This window comes from Somniosus microcephalus, chromosome 7, assembly GCF_052327205.1.
Source record: "Somniosus microcephalus isolate GS21.2 chromosome 7, FLI_Smic_1.0, whole genome shotgun sequence".
In the NCBI taxonomy this organism is placed as follows: Eukaryota; Metazoa; Chordata; class Chondrichthyes; order Squaliformes; family Somniosidae; genus Somniosus; species Somniosus microcephalus.
Window position 1 is genome coordinate 16,818,751 of NC_140993.1, and position 18,220 is coordinate 16,836,970.

General features: G+C 43.9%; 1 protein-coding gene across 1 annotated transcript in view; it reads right to left on the reverse strand.

Annotated features, from left to right (window-relative positions):
• b4galt6 (UDP-Gal:betaGlcNAc beta 1,4- galactosyltransferase, polypeptide 6) overlaps positions 1-17,947 on the reverse strand; it is an 88,257-nt gene extending 70,310 nt beyond the window's left edge. The window contains exon 1 of the mRNA XM_085992262.1: positions 17,312-17,947. Within this exon, the coding sequence (XP_085848388.1) occupies positions 17,312-17,420 (109 nt within the window). The 5' untranslated portion in view covers positions 17,421-17,947. The remainder of the gene's footprint in view (positions 1-17,311) is intronic.
• Between the last annotated feature and the right edge of the window lie 273 nt (positions 17,948-18,220).

Here is an 18,220-nt window from a genome sequence, read left to right on the forward strand (position 1 = left end):
CCGTATCCGGAGACTGTGACCCCTCGTTCTGGAGACCCCAGCCCAGGGAAACATCCTCCCTGCATCCAGTCTGTCTAGCCCTGTCAGAATTTTATACGTTTCAACGAGGTCCCCTCTCATTCTTCTGAACTCTAGTGAATATAGGCCTAGTCAACCCAATCTCTCCTCATACGACAGTCCTGCCATCCCAGGAATCAGTCTGGTGAACCTTCGCTGCACTCCCTCTATGGCAAGTATATCCTTTCTAAGGAAAGTCACCTTTAACAGGTGATGGACCTTGAGAGGAGTTTAGTAAGGGCTGGAAGAGAGAGGGGTGGAAAAGCCAAAACAACATTTTGAGATGGAAGCTGGGACAAGAGAAACACGCAGCAGCTGAGGAGTAATCCATGAACTTGACATCAAATGCAAAGATGGCAGATTTTTGGAAGAGGGAGATTGAAGGAAGCTGTTTAAGATAGAAAAAGAGGAGAACTTAGGTTTTTTTCTTGCCTTCCAATATGACACTGGAATAGGAGGGTTTTGGTAGCGGAGAGGGAGAGGCATTACATCAGAAATGAAAAATCAGCAGGTTGCATACATTGCAGAACGCAAGAGGTAAGGTAACAATCACTTTTCTCCTTTACCCATAAAATACAGAGACGAACTGGGCTTACAGGTGAGCTTGCAATTTTCATGATTAAAATACAGGTCAAACTCTGGAGTGAACATCCCACAAACTACATGTTCAAGATTGTATATGATTTTCACAGCTCTCACATTCTTTAGGCAGAATTCCATCTCGCACTATACATGAAATTAATAAGCTATTCAACAATATAATAGCAAAATACTGCGGCTGCTGGAAATCTGAAATAAAACAGAAAACGCTGGAGACACTCAGCCGGTCGGGCAGCATCTGTGGAGAGAGAAACAGCGTCAACGTTTCAGGTCGATGACTTTTCGTCAGAACTCGATTTTAATCAATCATCGACCTCAAACATTAACGCTGTTTCTCTCTCCACAGATGCTGCCTGACCGGCTGAGTATCTCCAGCATTTTCTGTTTTTATTTAAGCTATTCAACAGGTTGAAATAAAGAAAACCTGCTACGGTATAAGTTAGAGGAGCTTCAACTGCCAACCGTGGAAAGGGAACAGCAGTGTGATTATTAGCAATTAAACAAATGCATCCAGTTAAAGTGATGCTATCAACAAAAGGAATTAGTACCTCATTAGTATCCAATTATAAATTGAAACAAATTACTTCCAACCACAGCTGTATGTCTCGTTGCTACAGCTATATTTGAAACATCATGATCTTGGATAATTTACCTTTACCAGAACATTGATATGCAATGTGGCGGTTCGGAGAACAGCAATAAATAGAGCTCAGGAACTTGAATCGAAGTTATAAAGGCAGCCACAACAGAAATGAAGAAAACAAAATGAAGGCTAGTAATCCAAAATAACAAAAAAATGCTGGACCAACACAATGAGTCAGTCAACACATGAATTAGAAAGACAGGTCATCGCTTCAAGTGAGACATAGAAGATCGGAGCAGGAGTAGGCCATTCGGCCCCTCGAGCCTGCTCCGCCATTCAATGAGATCATGGCTGATCATCCAAGTTCAGTACCCTGTCCCTGCTTTCTCCCCATATCCCTTGATCCCTTTAGCCTTAAGAAATATATCCAACTCCTTCTTGAATATATTTAATGAACTGGCCTCTACCGCCCTCTCTGGGTGAAGAAATTCCTCCTCATTTCAGTCCTAAATGGCTTACCCCTTATCCTTAGACTATGACCCCTGGTTCTGGACTCCCCGGTGTAAGAATTCGCAATAATTTACAGTTCTGAAGATTCACGTTTTTGATTAAAGTATCCCTGGGCAATGTGCTTTTTAAATTTTCAAGGATAAAATGGCTGTCACACCACATGGCCGAAGGACAAAAGAGGTTTGGAATGCAGCTTTCTGTGTGGAAGTAAGGTTCAATGAAGACAAAGGACAATGCTTTGTTTACAAAGCAACTGAATGCTATTAGCATTTGTTTAGATACACCTGAAACTGCAGAAGAGACGTTTGCACCTTGAATGGGAAGCGTTAACTTTAAATGGGTTTCCAATCACCCAGTACTGGACTATAGAGCAGATGTATCGCCCTTTTGTTTCAGCAAAGGGAGCTCTGAAAATCACATTCACTCAATCTAACCACTCTGAGTTAGCCTATCACAGGGAAATTTTGAACACAGCCTGCAAGGCAGGATATGAGGGGCTCACCAGGTATAAAGATAGATGCTGAAGCCAGCTCTTTCTCTTGACTTCCTGGGACGATAAGGTGAGCTCTCTCTCGCTCTCTCTCTTCGCTGGACCACGTGAGCAGAGATTTTCTGACTCTCAACAAGGCAACCTAGCAGGAGTTAAGGGGGGGATGGTGATTTAAGGGAATTGCTAAGATTGTTTAAATACATTGTAGCCATTGCACCCCTCGTTTTTGCCGTGTGTACCCCCTTGATATATAGTTTTACAATTTTACTGTGTTCGTGTGGGATAGTTTGATATTGTGATTGTAGTTTCTTTTAGTTAATAAAGATTGATATTTTTCTCTCATCCAAACCACGTGTTCCGTTTTAATATCATTAATGATAAGTTCCTCCACTCAGAACTAAAGGAGGGGTAGTGATTCGAAACCGCTGTTTGTAAATTGGTTTAGGGTGCAGCAGCAAAAAGACTGCTGGCATGGTAGATTACCTTAAACCAGTTAAAAGAAACCCCGAAATCCTTACACCGGCCATCAGAAACATCCTTCCTGCATCTAGTCTGTCCAGGCCTGACAGAATTTTATAGGTTTCGATGAGATCCCCTCTCAATCTTCTAAACTCCAGTGAGTATAAGCCCAATCGACACAATCTCTCCTCATACGTCATTCCTGCCATCCCAGGTATCAGCCTGGTGAATCTTCGCTGCACTCCCTCCATGGCAAGAACGTCCTTCCTCAGATAAGGCGACCAAAACTGCACACACTACTCAAGGTGTGGTCTCACCAAGGCCCTGTACAACTGCAGCAAGACATCTTTGTTCCTGTACTTGAATCCTCTCGCTACGAAGGCCAACATAACATTTGCCTTCTTAACCGCCTGCTGCACCTGCATGCTTACCTTCAGCGACTGGTGCACAAGGACACCCAGGTCTCGTTGCACTTCCCCTTTTCCCAATCTATTGCCATTCAGATAATAATCTGTCTTCCTGTTCTTGCCACTGAAGTGGATAACTTCACATTTATCCACATTATACTGTATACTGTATTTGCCATGCATCTGCCCAATCACCCAACCTGTCCAAATCATGCTGGAGCTTTTCTGCATCCTCCTCATAGCACACACGCCCACCCAGCTTTGTGTCATCTGCAAACTTGGAGATATTACATCTAGTTCCCTCGTCTAGATCATTTATATAGACTGTGAATAGCTGGGGTCCTAGGACCGATCCCTGTGGTACCCCACTAGTCACTGCCTGCCACTGGGAAAAAGACCCGTTTATTCCAACTCTTTGCTTCCTGTCTACCAACCAGTTCTCTATCCAAGACAGTACCTTACCCCCAATCCCATGTGCTTTAACTTTGCACGCTAATCTCTTATGCGGGACCTTATCGAAAGCCTTCTGAAAGTCCAAATACACCACATCCACTGGTTCTCCCTTATCTATTCTACCAGTTACATCCTCAAAAAATTCCAGTAGATTAGTCAAGCATGATTTACCTTTTGCAAATCCATGTTGGCTTTGTCCGATCCCATCACTGTTTTCCAAGTGCTCTGCTATTACATCTTTTAAAATGGACTCTAGCATTTTCCCCACTACCGATGTCAGACTTACCGGTCTATAATTCCCCATTTTCTCTCTACCACCTTTGGGGTTACATTAGCTATCCTCCAATCCATGGGAACTGTTCCAGGGTCTATAGAATTTTGGAAGATGACCAGTAATGCATCTACTATCTCTAGGGCCACTTCCTTAAGTACCCTAGGATGTAGATTATCAGGCCCTGGGGATTTATCGGCCTTCAATCCCGTCAATTTCCCTAACACCATTTCCCGACAAATACTGATTTCATTCAATTCCACCCTCTCATTAGACCCTATGTTCCCCGACATCTCTGGGAGGTTATTTGTGTCCTCCTTTGTGAAGACAGAACCAAAGTATGTATTTAAATGGTCTGCCATTTCTTTGTTCCCCATTATAAATTCCCCTGATTCTGACTGCAAGGGACCTACGCTTGACTTCACCAATCTTTTTCTCTTCACATATCTATAGAAGCTTTTACAGTCAGTTTTTATGTTCCCTGAAAGCTTACTCGCAATCTATTTCCCCCCTCTTAATTAATCCCTTTGTCCTCCTTTGCCGAATCCTAAACTGCTCCCAATCCTCAGGTTTGCTGCTTTTTCTGGCCAAATTATATGTCCTCTCCTTGGATCTAATGCTATCCCTAATTTCCCTTGTTAGCCATGGTTGAGTCACCTTTTTTGTTTTATTTTTATGCCAAACAGGGATGAACAAATTCTGTAGTTCATCCATGCGATCTTTAAATGTTTGCCATTGCCTATCCACCATCAACCCTTTAAGTAACATTCCCCAATCCATCCTAGCCAACTCGCGCCTCATACCATCGTAGTTTCCTTTATTTAAATTCAGGACCCTAGTCGGAGTCAACTACTTCACTCTCCATTTTAATAAAGAATTCGATCATATTATGATCGCTCCTCCCCAAGGGGCCTCGCACAAGATTGCTAATTAATCCTTTCTCATTACATAATACCCAGTCTAAGACGAAGACTCATCTCAAAACATTAGCATTTCACAGAAGTGAAGTGAACTTATTTCAACTGAGGAACAAGTGAAATGGGCATGTCTTCATTCTATAAAATACAGGGATAACATTGATAGAAACAAGTTATTTAACTTAAACTGTGAGCACACACAGCTAGAAGGTACATGTACAAAATTAACCAGTCCCAACTGAACTTTAAGATGTTCTGCTGCATGAGCTGTTTTAATTAATTTGATGGGTCATGGAGATATTTCTGAGAGCTTCCAACTTCTTGGAAATGTGGTTAATGGCCTCTTTCAAAGAAATTTAATTATTGATTATAATCTATAACATTGCAAACTTGACATGGTCTGTTGAAAATGGACATGATGCATCATTTTTTCCCCTCATTCCACACATTTGTTTATTGATTTGACCAGCAGCTAGTAACCAAAGAAAAGAAAGATCTTATATAGCGCCTTCCACAACCTCAGGATGTCCCAAAGCGCTTTACAGCCAATGACATACTTTTGAAGTGTAGTCACCGTTGTAATGTAGGCAAACGTGGCAGCCAATTTACACAGAGCAAGGCCCCATGAATGAGATAATGACCAGATAATCTGTTTTAGTGATGTTGGTTGAGGGATAAATGTTGGCCAGGACACCGGGGAGAACTCCCCGCTATTCTTTGAAATAGTGTCACAGGATCTTTCTCATCAACCCAAGCGGGCAGACGAGGCCTCAGTTTAATGTCTCATCCAAAAGATGGCATTCTTGACACTGCAGCATGTTGGGCTGCTTTCTTGTTTCTTTTCGTTGCTTTAAACATCAAATCACTCACACTCAGTTGTAGTAATGCAGGATTACGTCTTTATTGAAACCTCATTACTACACAAACCAGCATGAGCTGCTAAGACACACACTTTCCATGATTCCAGTGTGAGCTAGCTGTTTTTGAGACACACACGAGCCAATTCCAGTGTGAGCTACTAAACAGTGTTCCCTTACATTTCTTACACTAATTTTCCCCTTTGATCACTACATTCCATACATACTAGCAATCAATAATAAATCCTGGTACATCAAAGGTCCATCCAAATGTCACAGAATAACAACATAAACTAAACATCCAGGCTCTCAAGTCTTTTAATTGTTTTATTGCCACAATAAAACCCTGCAGGGGGTAGTCAAAACTGCCCAACGCATTCCTGGCACCCGGCTACCGACCATAGAGCACATATACCAGAAACGCTGTTTACGGAGGTCACGGTCCATCATCAAAGACCCTACCCACCCCAGCCACAGTCTGTTCGCCCTCCTGCCATCTGGGAGACGCTACAGATGCATTCGCACCCGAACGACCAGATTTAGGAACAGCTTCTTTCCCAGGGCTGTCATCCTACTGAACTCCACAAATAAACTCTAAAGCCTGCACATCTGCCAATGCACTTTATTATGGTTATGTTTATGTTAATGTATTACAAGCCAAATGTATGTTGAATGTTTAAATGTCTTCATCTAAATGTACACTCTCGGGCGCCGCAAGCCTACATTTCGTTGTACTGCACTGTGCACTAACAATGACAATAAAAGTTGATTTTGATTGAAAAAAAAAACCTCACTCCCTAAACAGAGTTATCAAGTTGATTCAGATATGGCTGAAGGACTTACACATCCTATTATCTTTCCCCTGAAGACATCTTTTCCCCAAAATCCTCTTAGCCAATTTTCAACCCGTGCTCAGCAGCAAGCGGTTTGAACTTTTAACCCAGCACGTACTGGTCTCACAGACTGCGCTGAAAGAATAGCGAGGTATTCGGGTAATACGGGCTTTCACTCCCACATTCCCCACCGATTCCTCTCTCTGTCCTTTCTGCCCGGCATCATCTGTGTAATGCTACAATGTACCGTAATATCAAGTAATCATCGACTGAAAACATTTCTCCAGCTCTCCTTACCATTATCCATCTTAAGGATATTCTTGCTAAGTATCATTTCCCCACTAGCTTTCAGTTATCACAATTTCATTGCTAACTTAAAGGAATTCAATCTTGAATTTTTAAAATGCAAATTCTATATCTGGATCGGGTGGATGCGGGGAGGATGTTCCCGATGATGGGTGAAACTAGAACTAGGGGGCATAGTCTTAGAATAAGGGGCTGCTCTTTCAAAACTGAGATGAGGAGGAACTACTTCACTCAGGAGGGTGGTAGGTCCATGGAATATGCTGCCCCAAAAAGCTGTAGAAGCTACATCATTACATAAATTTAAAACAGAAATAGACAGTTTCCTAGAAGTAAAGGGAATTAAGGGTTACGGGGAGCGGGCAGGAATTTGGACATGAGTCTAGGTTCGGATCGGACATGGCCCTGTGGGTAGCGGAGCGGGCCCAGGGGCCGTGTAGCCTGATCCTGCTCCTATTTCGTGTGTCTAATTCTGTTAGATTCAGGAGATGGTTCTGTGATAGTAGATTGGCGGTTAGGATCAGATCAGCCATGATCTTATTGAATGGCAGAGCAGGCTCGAGGGGCCGATTGGCCTACTCCTGCTCCTATTTCTTATGTTCTTATTCCCCCCCCGATTCCTCTCTGTCCTTTCTGCCCGGCATCATCTGTGTAATGCTACAATGTACCGTAATATCAAGTAATCATCGACTGAAAACATTTCTCCAACTCTCCTTACCATTATCCATCTTAAGGATATTCTTGCTAAGTATCATTTCCCCACTAGCTTTCACAGAATCACAGAAACCCCACAGTGCAGATAGAGGCCATTTCGGCCCATCGAGCCTGCACCGACACATATCCCACCCGATCCCCGTAACCCCTACACCAACACATATCCCACCCTATCCCCACGTATTTAATCCCCCTAACACTAAGGGTCAATTTATCATAGCCAATCAACCTAACCTGCACATCTTTGGACTGTGGGAGGAAACCAGAGCACCCGGAGAAAACCCACGCAAACACGGGGAGAATGTGCAAACTCCACACAGACAGTTGCCCGAGGCCGGATTCGAACCCGGGTCCCTGGTGCTGTGAGGCAACAGTGCTAACCACTATGCCACAGTTATCATAATTTCATTGCTAACTCAAAGGAATTCAATCTTGAATTTTTAAAATGCAAATTCTATATCCCACCTTACTTTTAATGTCACTTCCTCGGATAGGTACCAGTATGTTTAACTCTATATTGTTTCATTAAAAGTCAGTTTCGCTTTGGAGTATGTTATCAGTGCCTTTAAAAATTGTCTCACTCTCCTGAGCCACATTAATCATTTCATGTCGTGCTGTTATCAAATAACTGAGCACGTCAGAGACCCATTCTTCAGTGCATCGTCACCGTGCATTTCCGCATATAGTTGCCTCATGCGCAACATATCGCGTTTGCACACACGGTATCCCAGTATCATACCACACTTGACATCAGTTACAAGCCATTCCTGGGATTTTAAGTTCTCTTGCCAAAAGATTGGAGGTCTTCTTCTCATCGCTCCCTGCATGGTCCCAGTGTCTCGTGTAGTGGCCAGGCTATCATGTACATTTTCCTCATTGTTCAGTATAGGCAAATATACAAACATCTCCAAGAGAAACCTAGTCAGTCATAATGGCACAGAAGGAGGCCATTCGGCCCATCGAGTCCGTGCCGGCTCTCTGTAGAGCAATCCAGTCAGTCCCATTCCCCCCCCGCTCTGTCCCCGTAGCCCTGCAAGTTTATTTCCCTCAAGTGCCTATCTAGTCTCCCCTTGAAAACATTGAGTGTCTCCGCTTCCACCACTTCCGTCGGCAGCGAGTTCCAGGTCCTCACCACTCGCTGCGTAAAAAGGTTTTCCCTCGCATCCCCCCCTGTATCTCTTGCCCAAAACCTTAAATCTGTGTCCCCTAGTCCTTGTACCATCAACTAGTGGGAACAGCCTTTCCCCGTCTAGCCTATCCAAACCCGTCATAATCTTGTACACCTCGATCAATAATCACCCCTCACCCTCCTTTGCTCTGATGAAAACAAATCCAGCTTCTCCAACCTGTCCATTAATTAGCTTCTCAATTAATGATTCTCACCTACACTTTCCTGACTTTCAATAGAATGTACCTAGATACCAAACTGAAAATCCTTTCATGAATCATGCCCATGTGGTTTATATTACTCAGGGATGCACTCGCCCATCTTTTGCTCACCCCTGCTTTGAGTTCCTGAAATTCACCCATAATCACCTAGTAAAATGATTTATTTTTAAAATTCCCATTATATTACCATCTCATCTCATTCAGGAGCCCTGGAGAAACTTTAATGTCCAATACAATATCATTACCACTTAACCTCTTCCCAAATCAATCCCAAGTTATAGAGCAAATTCAGTCTGCAAGATGGGGGATGTCAGTTCTCTAACACAAAAACTTCTTTCTGAACACACAGTTTAAACAGAAGCACATAGACTGGACCTTTTCAAAAATGAAATTTGATTATCCCCTTAAATTTCAGATAAGTTTCCCTTCCCGAGTGCTCAAGCAGCAACAACTTAGCTAATCAATTTTAATTTCTCAAACAAATGATGTCCAGGCTTGTGATTTAACAAAAGAAAACAAAAGTATTTGCATGTAAGTCCTTTATCTTCCCTCTCAAACAATCTGCCTTGGAAGATAACACGACTCCAAATAGTTAATTCCAAGCACTAAAAAAGCAAAGTCTTAAGAAGTCCATTTTTGTCACCATACTGGGACATGAGAGCCATCAATGTCTGCAGAGAAGAACTTACATTTTGAACATTACTGGAGCTCCCATTGCACTTTTCCAGCAAAGGTCAAGCTCCCTAACACTTTGAAGTCATTTCTATATCAAAGGACAGGGAGCAATCTAGAGTAAAAATGTTTAACTGGGGGAAAGCCAATTTCAGTGGGATGAGAACGGATCTGGCCCGGGTAAACTGGAATCAAAGACTGGCAGGCAAAACTGTAATGGAACAACGGGCTGCCTTTAAAGAGGAAATAGTTCAGGTACAGTTGAGGTGCATTTCCACTAGGGGGGAAAGGCAGGGCAACTAAAGTCAGGGCTCCCTGGATGATGAAAGAGATAGAGAACATGATGAAGCAGAAAAAGAGTGCGTATGACAGATGTCAGGTTGCAAATACATCGGAGAATCAGGCTATATGTAGAAAGGTCAGAGGAGAAGTGAAAAGGAAAAGAGGGACAAAGAGAGGGTCTGAGAACAGAATGGCAGCCAACATAAAAGGTAATCCAAAACTCTTCTACAGGTATATAAATAGTAAAAGGGTGGTAAGAGGAGGGGTGGGGCCAATTAGGGACCAGAAAGGAGACCTACGCATGGAGGCAGAGGGTATGGCTGAGGTACTAAACGAGTACTTTGCATCTGTCTTCACCAAGGAAGAAGATGCTGCCATAGACATAGTAAAGGAGGAGGTAGTGGAGATACTTGATAAGATAAAAATTGATAAAGAGGAGGTATTAGAAAGGCTGGCTGTACTTAAAGTAGATAAATCACCAGGAGCGAATGGGATGCATCCTAGGATGCTGAGGGAATTGAGGGTGGAAATCGCGGAGGTACTGACCATAATATTCCAATCCTCCTTAGATACAGGGGTGGTGCCAGAGGACTGGAGAATTGCAAATGTTACACCATTGTTCAAAAAAGGGTATAAAGATAAACCCAGCAACTACAGGCCAGTCAGTTTAACCTCGGTAGTGGGGAAGCTTTTAGAAACAGTAATCAGGGACACAATCAACAGTCACTTGGATAGGGGTGGATTAATTAAGGAAAGCCAGCACTGATTTGTTAAAGGCAAATCGTGTTTAACTAAGCTCTTTGAGGAGGTAACAGAGAGGGTTGATGAGGGCAATGCGGTTGCCATAGTGTACATGGATTTCCAAAAGGTGTTCGACAAAGTGCCACGTAATAGGCTTGCCGGCAAAGTTGAAGCCCATGGAATAAAGGACAGTGGCAGCATGGATACGGAATTAGCTAAGTGACAGGAAACAGAGAGTAGTGGTGAACGGTTGATTTTCGGACTGGAGGAAGGTATACAGTGGTGTCCCCCAGGGGTCGGTACTAGGACCACTGCTTTTCTTGATATATATTAATGACTTGGATGTGGGTGCACAGGGCACAATTTTAAAATTTGCAGATGACACAAAACTTGGAAGATAGTGAACAGTGAGGAGGATAGTGATAGACTTCAGGAAGACATAGACAGGCTGGTGAAATGGGTGGACGAAATTTAACGCAGAAAAGTGTGAAGTGATACATTTTGGTAGAAATAATGAGGCGAGAACATATAAACTAAATGGTACAATCCTGAAGGGGGTGCACGAACAGAGAGACCTGGGGGTATGTGTGCACAAATCGTTGAAGGTGGCAGGGCAGGTTGAGAAAGCGGTTAAAAAGGTTTACAGGATTCTGGGCTTCATAAATAGAGGCATAGAGTACAAAGGTGTGGAAATGATGATGAACCTTTATAAAACACTGGTTCAGCCCCAACTGGAGTACTGTGTCCAATTCTGGGCACCGCACTTTGGGAAGGATGTGAAGGCCTTAGAGAGGGTGCAGAAAAGATTTACGAGAATGATTCCAGGAATGAGGGACTTCAGTTATGTGGATAGACTGGAGAAGCCGGGGTTGTTCTCCTTGGAGCAGAGAGGATTGAGAGGAGATTTGATAGAGGTGTTCAAAATCATGAGGGGTCTGAACAGAGTAGATAGAGAGAAACTGTTCCCATTGGCGGAAGGGTCGAGAACCAGAGGACACAGATTTAAGGAGATTGGCAAAAGAACCAAAGGTGGCGTAAGAAAACACTTTCTTACGCAGCGAGTGGTTAGGATCTGGAATGCACTGCATGAAAGGGTGGTGGAGGCAGATTCAATCGCGGCTTTCAAAAGGGAGTTAATCATAGAAATGTACAGCACAGAAGGAGGCCATTCGGCCCATCGTGTCTGTGCTGGTCGACAAAGAGCTCTCCAGCCTAATCCCACTGTCCAGCTCTTGGTCCGTAGCCCTGGAGGTTACAGCACTTCAAGCACATATCCAAGTACTTTTTAAATGTGATGAGGGTTTCTGCCTCTCCCACCCTTTCAGGCAGTGAGTTCCAGACCCCCACCACCCTCTGGGTGAAAAAAGTTCTCATCTCCCCTCTAATCCTTCTCCCAATTACTTTAAATCTATGCCCCCTGGTTATTGATCCCACTGCTATGGGAAATAGGTCCTTCCTGTCCACTCTATCTAGGCCCCTCATAATTTTACACACCTCAATTAAATCTCCCCTCAGCCTCCTCTGTTCCAAAGAAAACAACCCCAGCCTATCCAATCTTTCCTCATAGCTAAAATTCCCCAGCCCAGGCAACATCCTCATAAATCTCCTCTGCACCCGCTCTAGTGCAGTCACATCCTTCCTGTACTCTAGCTGCGGTCTAACTAGTGTTTTATACAGTTCGAGCATAACCTCCCTGCTCTTCTATTCTATGCCTCGGCTAAGAAAGGCAAGTATCCCGTATGCCTTCTTAACCACCTTATCTACCTGTCCTGCTACCTTCAGGGATCTGTGGACATGCACTTCAAGGTCCCTCTGATCCTCTGCACTTCTCAGTATCCCACCATTTAATGTGTATTCCCTTGCCTTGTTAACCCTCCCCAAATGCAGTACCTCGCACTTCTCCAGATTGAATTCCATTTGCCACTGTTCTGCTCACCTGACCAGTCCATTGATATCTTCCTGCAGTCTACAGCTTTCTTCTTCATGATCAACCACACGGCCAATTTTTGTATCATCTGCAAACTTCTTAATCATACTTCCTACATTCAAGTCCAAATCAGAGATGGATAAATATATGAAGGAAAGAAATTTGCAGGACTACGGGAAAGGGCGGGGGAGTGGGACTAGCTGAGGTGCTCTTGCAGAGAGCTGGCACGGGCTCGATGGGCTGAATGGCCTCTTTCGGTGCTGTAACCATTCCATGATTCTAACCACTCTTGGTAGTCTTTGCACCATCAACACTCGTCTGGTCTCCGTGCTTAAAAGAAAATAAACAGAAAATCCACTGTGGCTTTTCTGCCAGGGTTAACTCGTCAATTCCTGATTCCCTTCCGTCACTGTGGGGAAACATCCACTCAAATTAAAAAACATAAAAATGTAACAATGCCCAAAATGTTTACGAAGCACTTGGTGAAACAACTCCCCACACAACAGTAACATTTCCCTTCTTTTCCCCCTGATCTCACACATACTTGAAATTGGTCAGAAATGTAAATTTTTTTTTTTTTAAATGCCAATTGTTGATGTGATTGCCTCAGGTCCAGAACTAGAGGCTTTCACACAATTTACACCAAGCAGAATTTCACCATGGTCACAATAAAAGTCTGGTTTTAATAGGTTAATTTCTGATGTTTTCTGTTGAATTCCATTCTGAACTGATTCAAAATCTTAAACTCACAATTTCAAGCTTGTTACTTCCTACACAGTTCTTATCACTGTCCTCTGGTGTATAGTAGGAGTGTAATGACATAGATATCTGCGCTCCTCTAATTCTGCCCTCTTGAGCATCCCTCATTTTAATCGCTCCTCCACCGGTGGCCGTGCCTTCAGCTGCCTAGGCCCTAAGCTCTGGAATTCCCTGCCTGAACCTCTCCGCCTCACTACCTCTCTTTCCTCCTTTAAGACGCTCCTTAAAACCTACCTCTTTGACCAAGCTTTTGGTCACCGATCCTAATTTCTCCTTATGTGGCTCGGTGTCAAATTTTTTGTCTTTTAATACTCCTGTGAAGCACCTTGAGACGTTTTATTGCGTTAAAGGTGCTATATAAATACAAGTTGTTGTTGTTATCAATAAATCATGGTACATCAAAAGGTACATACAAATGCCACACAACAACAACATAAACTAAACATCCAGGCTCTCAAGTCTTTTAATTGTTTTATTACCGCACTCCCTAAACAGAGTTATCAAATTGACACATTCAGATATGGCTGAAGGAATCTTACACATCCTATTATCTTTCCCCTGAAGGCATCCTTTCCCCCAAATCCTCTTAGCCAATTTACAACCTGTGCTCAGCAGCAAGCGGTTTGAACTTTTAACCCAGCATGTGCTGGTCTCACAGACTGCGCTGAAAGAATAGCGAGGGATTCGGGTAATACGGGCTTTCACTCCCATACAGCACTCCCCCAGTATTGCACTGAAGTGTCAGCCTAGATTATGTACTCAAGTATTTGCAGTTGAACTTGAAGTCATAACCTTCTTACTCAGAGGTGGGAATGCCTTCATGGTTGTACACTCGCCTCTCAGTCAGAAGGTTGTGGGTTCAGGTCCCACTCCAGAGACTTGAACACATAAATCTAGGCTGACGCTCCAGTGCAGGGTTGAGGGAGTACTGCACTGTCGGAGGGGCCGTCTTTCAGATGAGACGTTAAGCCGTGGCCCTGTCTGTTCTCTCAGGTGGACATAAAAGATCCCAGGGCACTATTTCGAAGAGGAGCAGGAGAGTTATCTCCAGTGTCCTGGGCCAATATTTAACCCTTAACCAACATAACAAACAAACAGTTCCGACAATGGGTCATCGACCTGAAACGTTAACTCTGTTTCTCTCTCCACAGAGGCTGCCTGACCTGCTGAGTATTTCCAGCATTTTCTGTTTTTATAACAAAAAACCAGATCATCTGGTCATTATCACATTGCTGTTTGTGGGAGCTTGCTGTGCGCAAATTGGCTGCCGCGTTTCCCACATCACAACAGTGACTACACTTCAAAAGTACTTCATTGACTGAAAAGCGCTTTGAGACATCCGGTGGTCGTGGAAAGCACTGTATAAATGCAAGTATTTCTTTCTTCTTTTTTTCTTTCACAGCCAACATTTTTTATTATAAAAGTTTGTTGCGTCTATAATTTTTCCCACCTGGGTCATTCCTGCACTATTAAATTCCTGTCAAGCTGAAGCTTTAAATGCACTTGCATGTTCACGGTTCACTCCCCAATCTGCAGTCAACAGAACACGTACAAAAAAAAAAAAGAGGCCTCAGAACACTTTCTTCGGCCTTATGTCTTTCCTCAATAGAGTGGATAACTTTTAAAACATATATAAAACTATTGGACATGTTACAGAACTTACTCACATAAACTAGCTTTCGAACCAATTAGTAAAGAGTGAAAACCTAATTCCCCCGGAGATGCAATTTTGTAACGGGAGGAACTGACTATTTTGACACAGCTCATTTGCTTCTGCAGTTGTGAGCTGATAATCTAGCGCTATATGGCATGCTGTCTGGAAAGTGAGATCAGTCCATAAATGGCCAGAGACGTTCAGTCTATCCATATCAAACAGAGAATTGTGCAGCTGCTACTCTCATTTTCAGAATAGGATATCTGAAGTACTTCAACTTAGTTGATAAAAGACTTGCAATTATAGAGCGCCTTTCACGACCTCAGGACGTCCCAAAGCGCTTTACAGCCAATTTAATGCTTTTTGAAGTGTAGTCACTGTTGTAGTGTAGGAAACGCGGCAGCCAATTTGCACACAGCAAGCTCCCACAAACAGCAAATGTGTTAATGACCAGATCATTTGTTTTTGTTTTTAAAGCGATGATGATTGAGGGATAAATATTGCCCAGGACACCGGGGAGAACTCCCCTGCTCTTCTTCAAAATAGTGGCCGTGGGATCTTTTACGTCCAACTGAGAGAGCAGACGGGGCCTCAGTTTAACGTCTCATCTGAAAGAAGGCACCTCCGGCAGTGCGGCACTCCCTCAGTACTGTACTGGAGTGTTAGCCTAGACTTTTTTGCTCAAGTCTCAGGAGTGGGACTTGAACCCACAACCTTCTAGACTCAGAGGCGAGAGTGCAGCCCACTGAGCCACGGCTGACACTTAATAATAACTTAATATGGTCAAAAATCTGCTTTATAAAAAATGCATACTTTAGCCACCCTATTTTGCTATTAAAATATACAAGTATTAAAAATATGAAAACAAATTCAATGCAAAGTAAAGACTTAAAGCGACGTACAAACTTAGTCGCACTTTGAAAAGACTGCACTTGCACTCCACTTTCATATTGTTTCCTCCTCTGAGATGTATACACTTTACCAAAAGGAGATACCCCAAATACAGCAGCCACGGTATCACATGAAATCATTAAATTTCAAAATGTTTTTACTTGTCATGGCACGAGGCTTGTCATTTTCTGCTAGATACACAAAGGGTTATATACTGCAGTATTTGAGCACACTTCAAAAATTTCACTTTGCAATGAATCAGGCCCACTTGCGATGCCAACTGGCCGCTGTGAAGAAGCGTCTTGGAGAATGTTAATCATTTTAGTGCAGCACAAAAACCTGCAGTAACAGATAGCAAACCAGCTAGGCATACACGAATGACGGGAAAACACCCCACAAAAACTGGTCTTGTATAACCTTTCATTAATTCCAAAATATATTTTTACAATCGCCTTCTTTGCACAACACACCATCTGACATTCCTCCCAATAGATTAAGAAATAAACAGCGAAAAAAGGTAGTGCAATAACTAGGGCCAATTACTGCTGTGCCAGTTCCGAGAGCGCTATTTAACAGGCGAGCACAAACCCAGAAAAATAACCATTAAGAATCGGCACATTGTCTGCAAAAACATCAGATTGATTTGATTTCATTGCTGGATACAAATAAAATCATATGTTTCCCCTATAGTACAGTGCAACATTTAGTAACACTAAACATCTAGCAGCTATTTTACACAGTACTGTAAGTTTTAGGATTAGCAAAGCATATGAATCTGACAAGAGAACTGATGTCATTGAAGGAAATGGGCAATTCTTGTACGGAGGGAAATGGGCAATTCTTGGACACGCACGGAGGGAAATGGGCAATTCTTGGACACGGAGGGAAATGGGCAATCCTTGGACACGCACGGAGGGAAATGGGCAATCATTGTGCACGGAGGGAAATGGGCAATTCTTGTACGGAGGGAAATGGGCAATTCTTGGACACGCACGGAGGGAAATGGGCAATTCTTGGGCACGGAGGGAAATGGGCAATCCTTGGGCACGGAGGGAAATGGGCAATTCTTGGGCACGGAGGGAAATGGGCAATCCTTGGGCACGGAGGGAAATGGGCAATCCTTGGGCACGGAGGGAAATGGGCAATCCTTGGGCACGGAGGGAAATGGGCAATTCTTGGGCACGGAGGGAAATGGGCAATTCTTGGGCACGGAGGGAAATGGGCAATCCTTGGGCACGGAGGGAAATGGGCAATCCTTGGGCATGGAGGGAAATGGGCAATTCTTGGGCACGGAGGGAAATGGGCAATTCTTGGGCACGGAGGGAAATGGGCAATTCTTGGGCACGGAGGGAATCATGAGCAATTCTTGGGCACGGAGGGAATCATGAGCAATCAGTGTACAATCACACAGTCAGGTTTCAGGTTAACAATTATCTTCAACTGCCTTTGCCCACCTAAATATTGTATCATGTTTTTAAATAGAAAAAAACTGCAAGCACATGGATGATTAAAAAAAAACCATTTTGGGTCAAACTCTCTTACCTATTCCGGGTGCCACATAGATGAAGTAGAGGCATGACGAAGACAAGGAGAAGAAGAAGATGAAGGCGAAGAAGGAACGGTTGGAAACACGCAGGACTTTCTTCAACATCCTGGGGAAACGATTCAATTAACTTCTCACTCAGAAAGGAAATTCCTACCCTTCCCTTCTTCCCCCCCCCACCAATTTAAATCCTTGAAAGCTTGGTTGTTTTTTTAAAGTGGAAGAGTTAAAAATGCAGAAGATGTCAAGGCTGCACTGGCAGCATCCTGCAGCACTGGAGGGCTCTCCTCTCCTCTCCTCTCAGCTCCTTGCTCAGAGACCACTCAGGCCAATGGAGGAGTGACTGGGTGCCAGTGAAGAGATTTCCACGCCAAATAACACCGCGGCGATTTTCCAAAAAGATTAAATCATCTGAGGGGTTATTATTATTTTTTTTAAATCGTCCCACACGCATTAAAGAAAGCTTCTTTCCCTCCTGCGGCTCCGCCAGCCGGGCTGTGTGAGGAGGCCCGGCCCGGGAGGCTCAGGTTGCTGTGTGTGGTTGGGGGGGAGGGGGAGGAGGAGGGGCCAGGGCCTCTAGCTGGTCGCCATGGAGATCCCGTCAGCCGGTGATCTCACAGAGCAGGCGCGCAGCTTCGCTTCACTTCTCGCCTCGCCTCGCCCCGCCCCCCCTGACGTTGCAAGCCCGTTTGTTTGAATGGAGCGGCGCGCGCTTTCAGGAGGAGTGCTGGACGTGCTGACGTTGAGGAGGGGGGGGGGGAGTGCTGGACGTGGTGACGTTAAGGAGGGGGGGAGCGCTGGACGTGGTGACGTTGAGGAGGGGGGCGTGCTGGACGTGGTGACGTTGAGTGTATATGTTATCCAGAAAGGTGTCCAAGGTCCCCCAATGGAATCCCCGTACTTTAAAG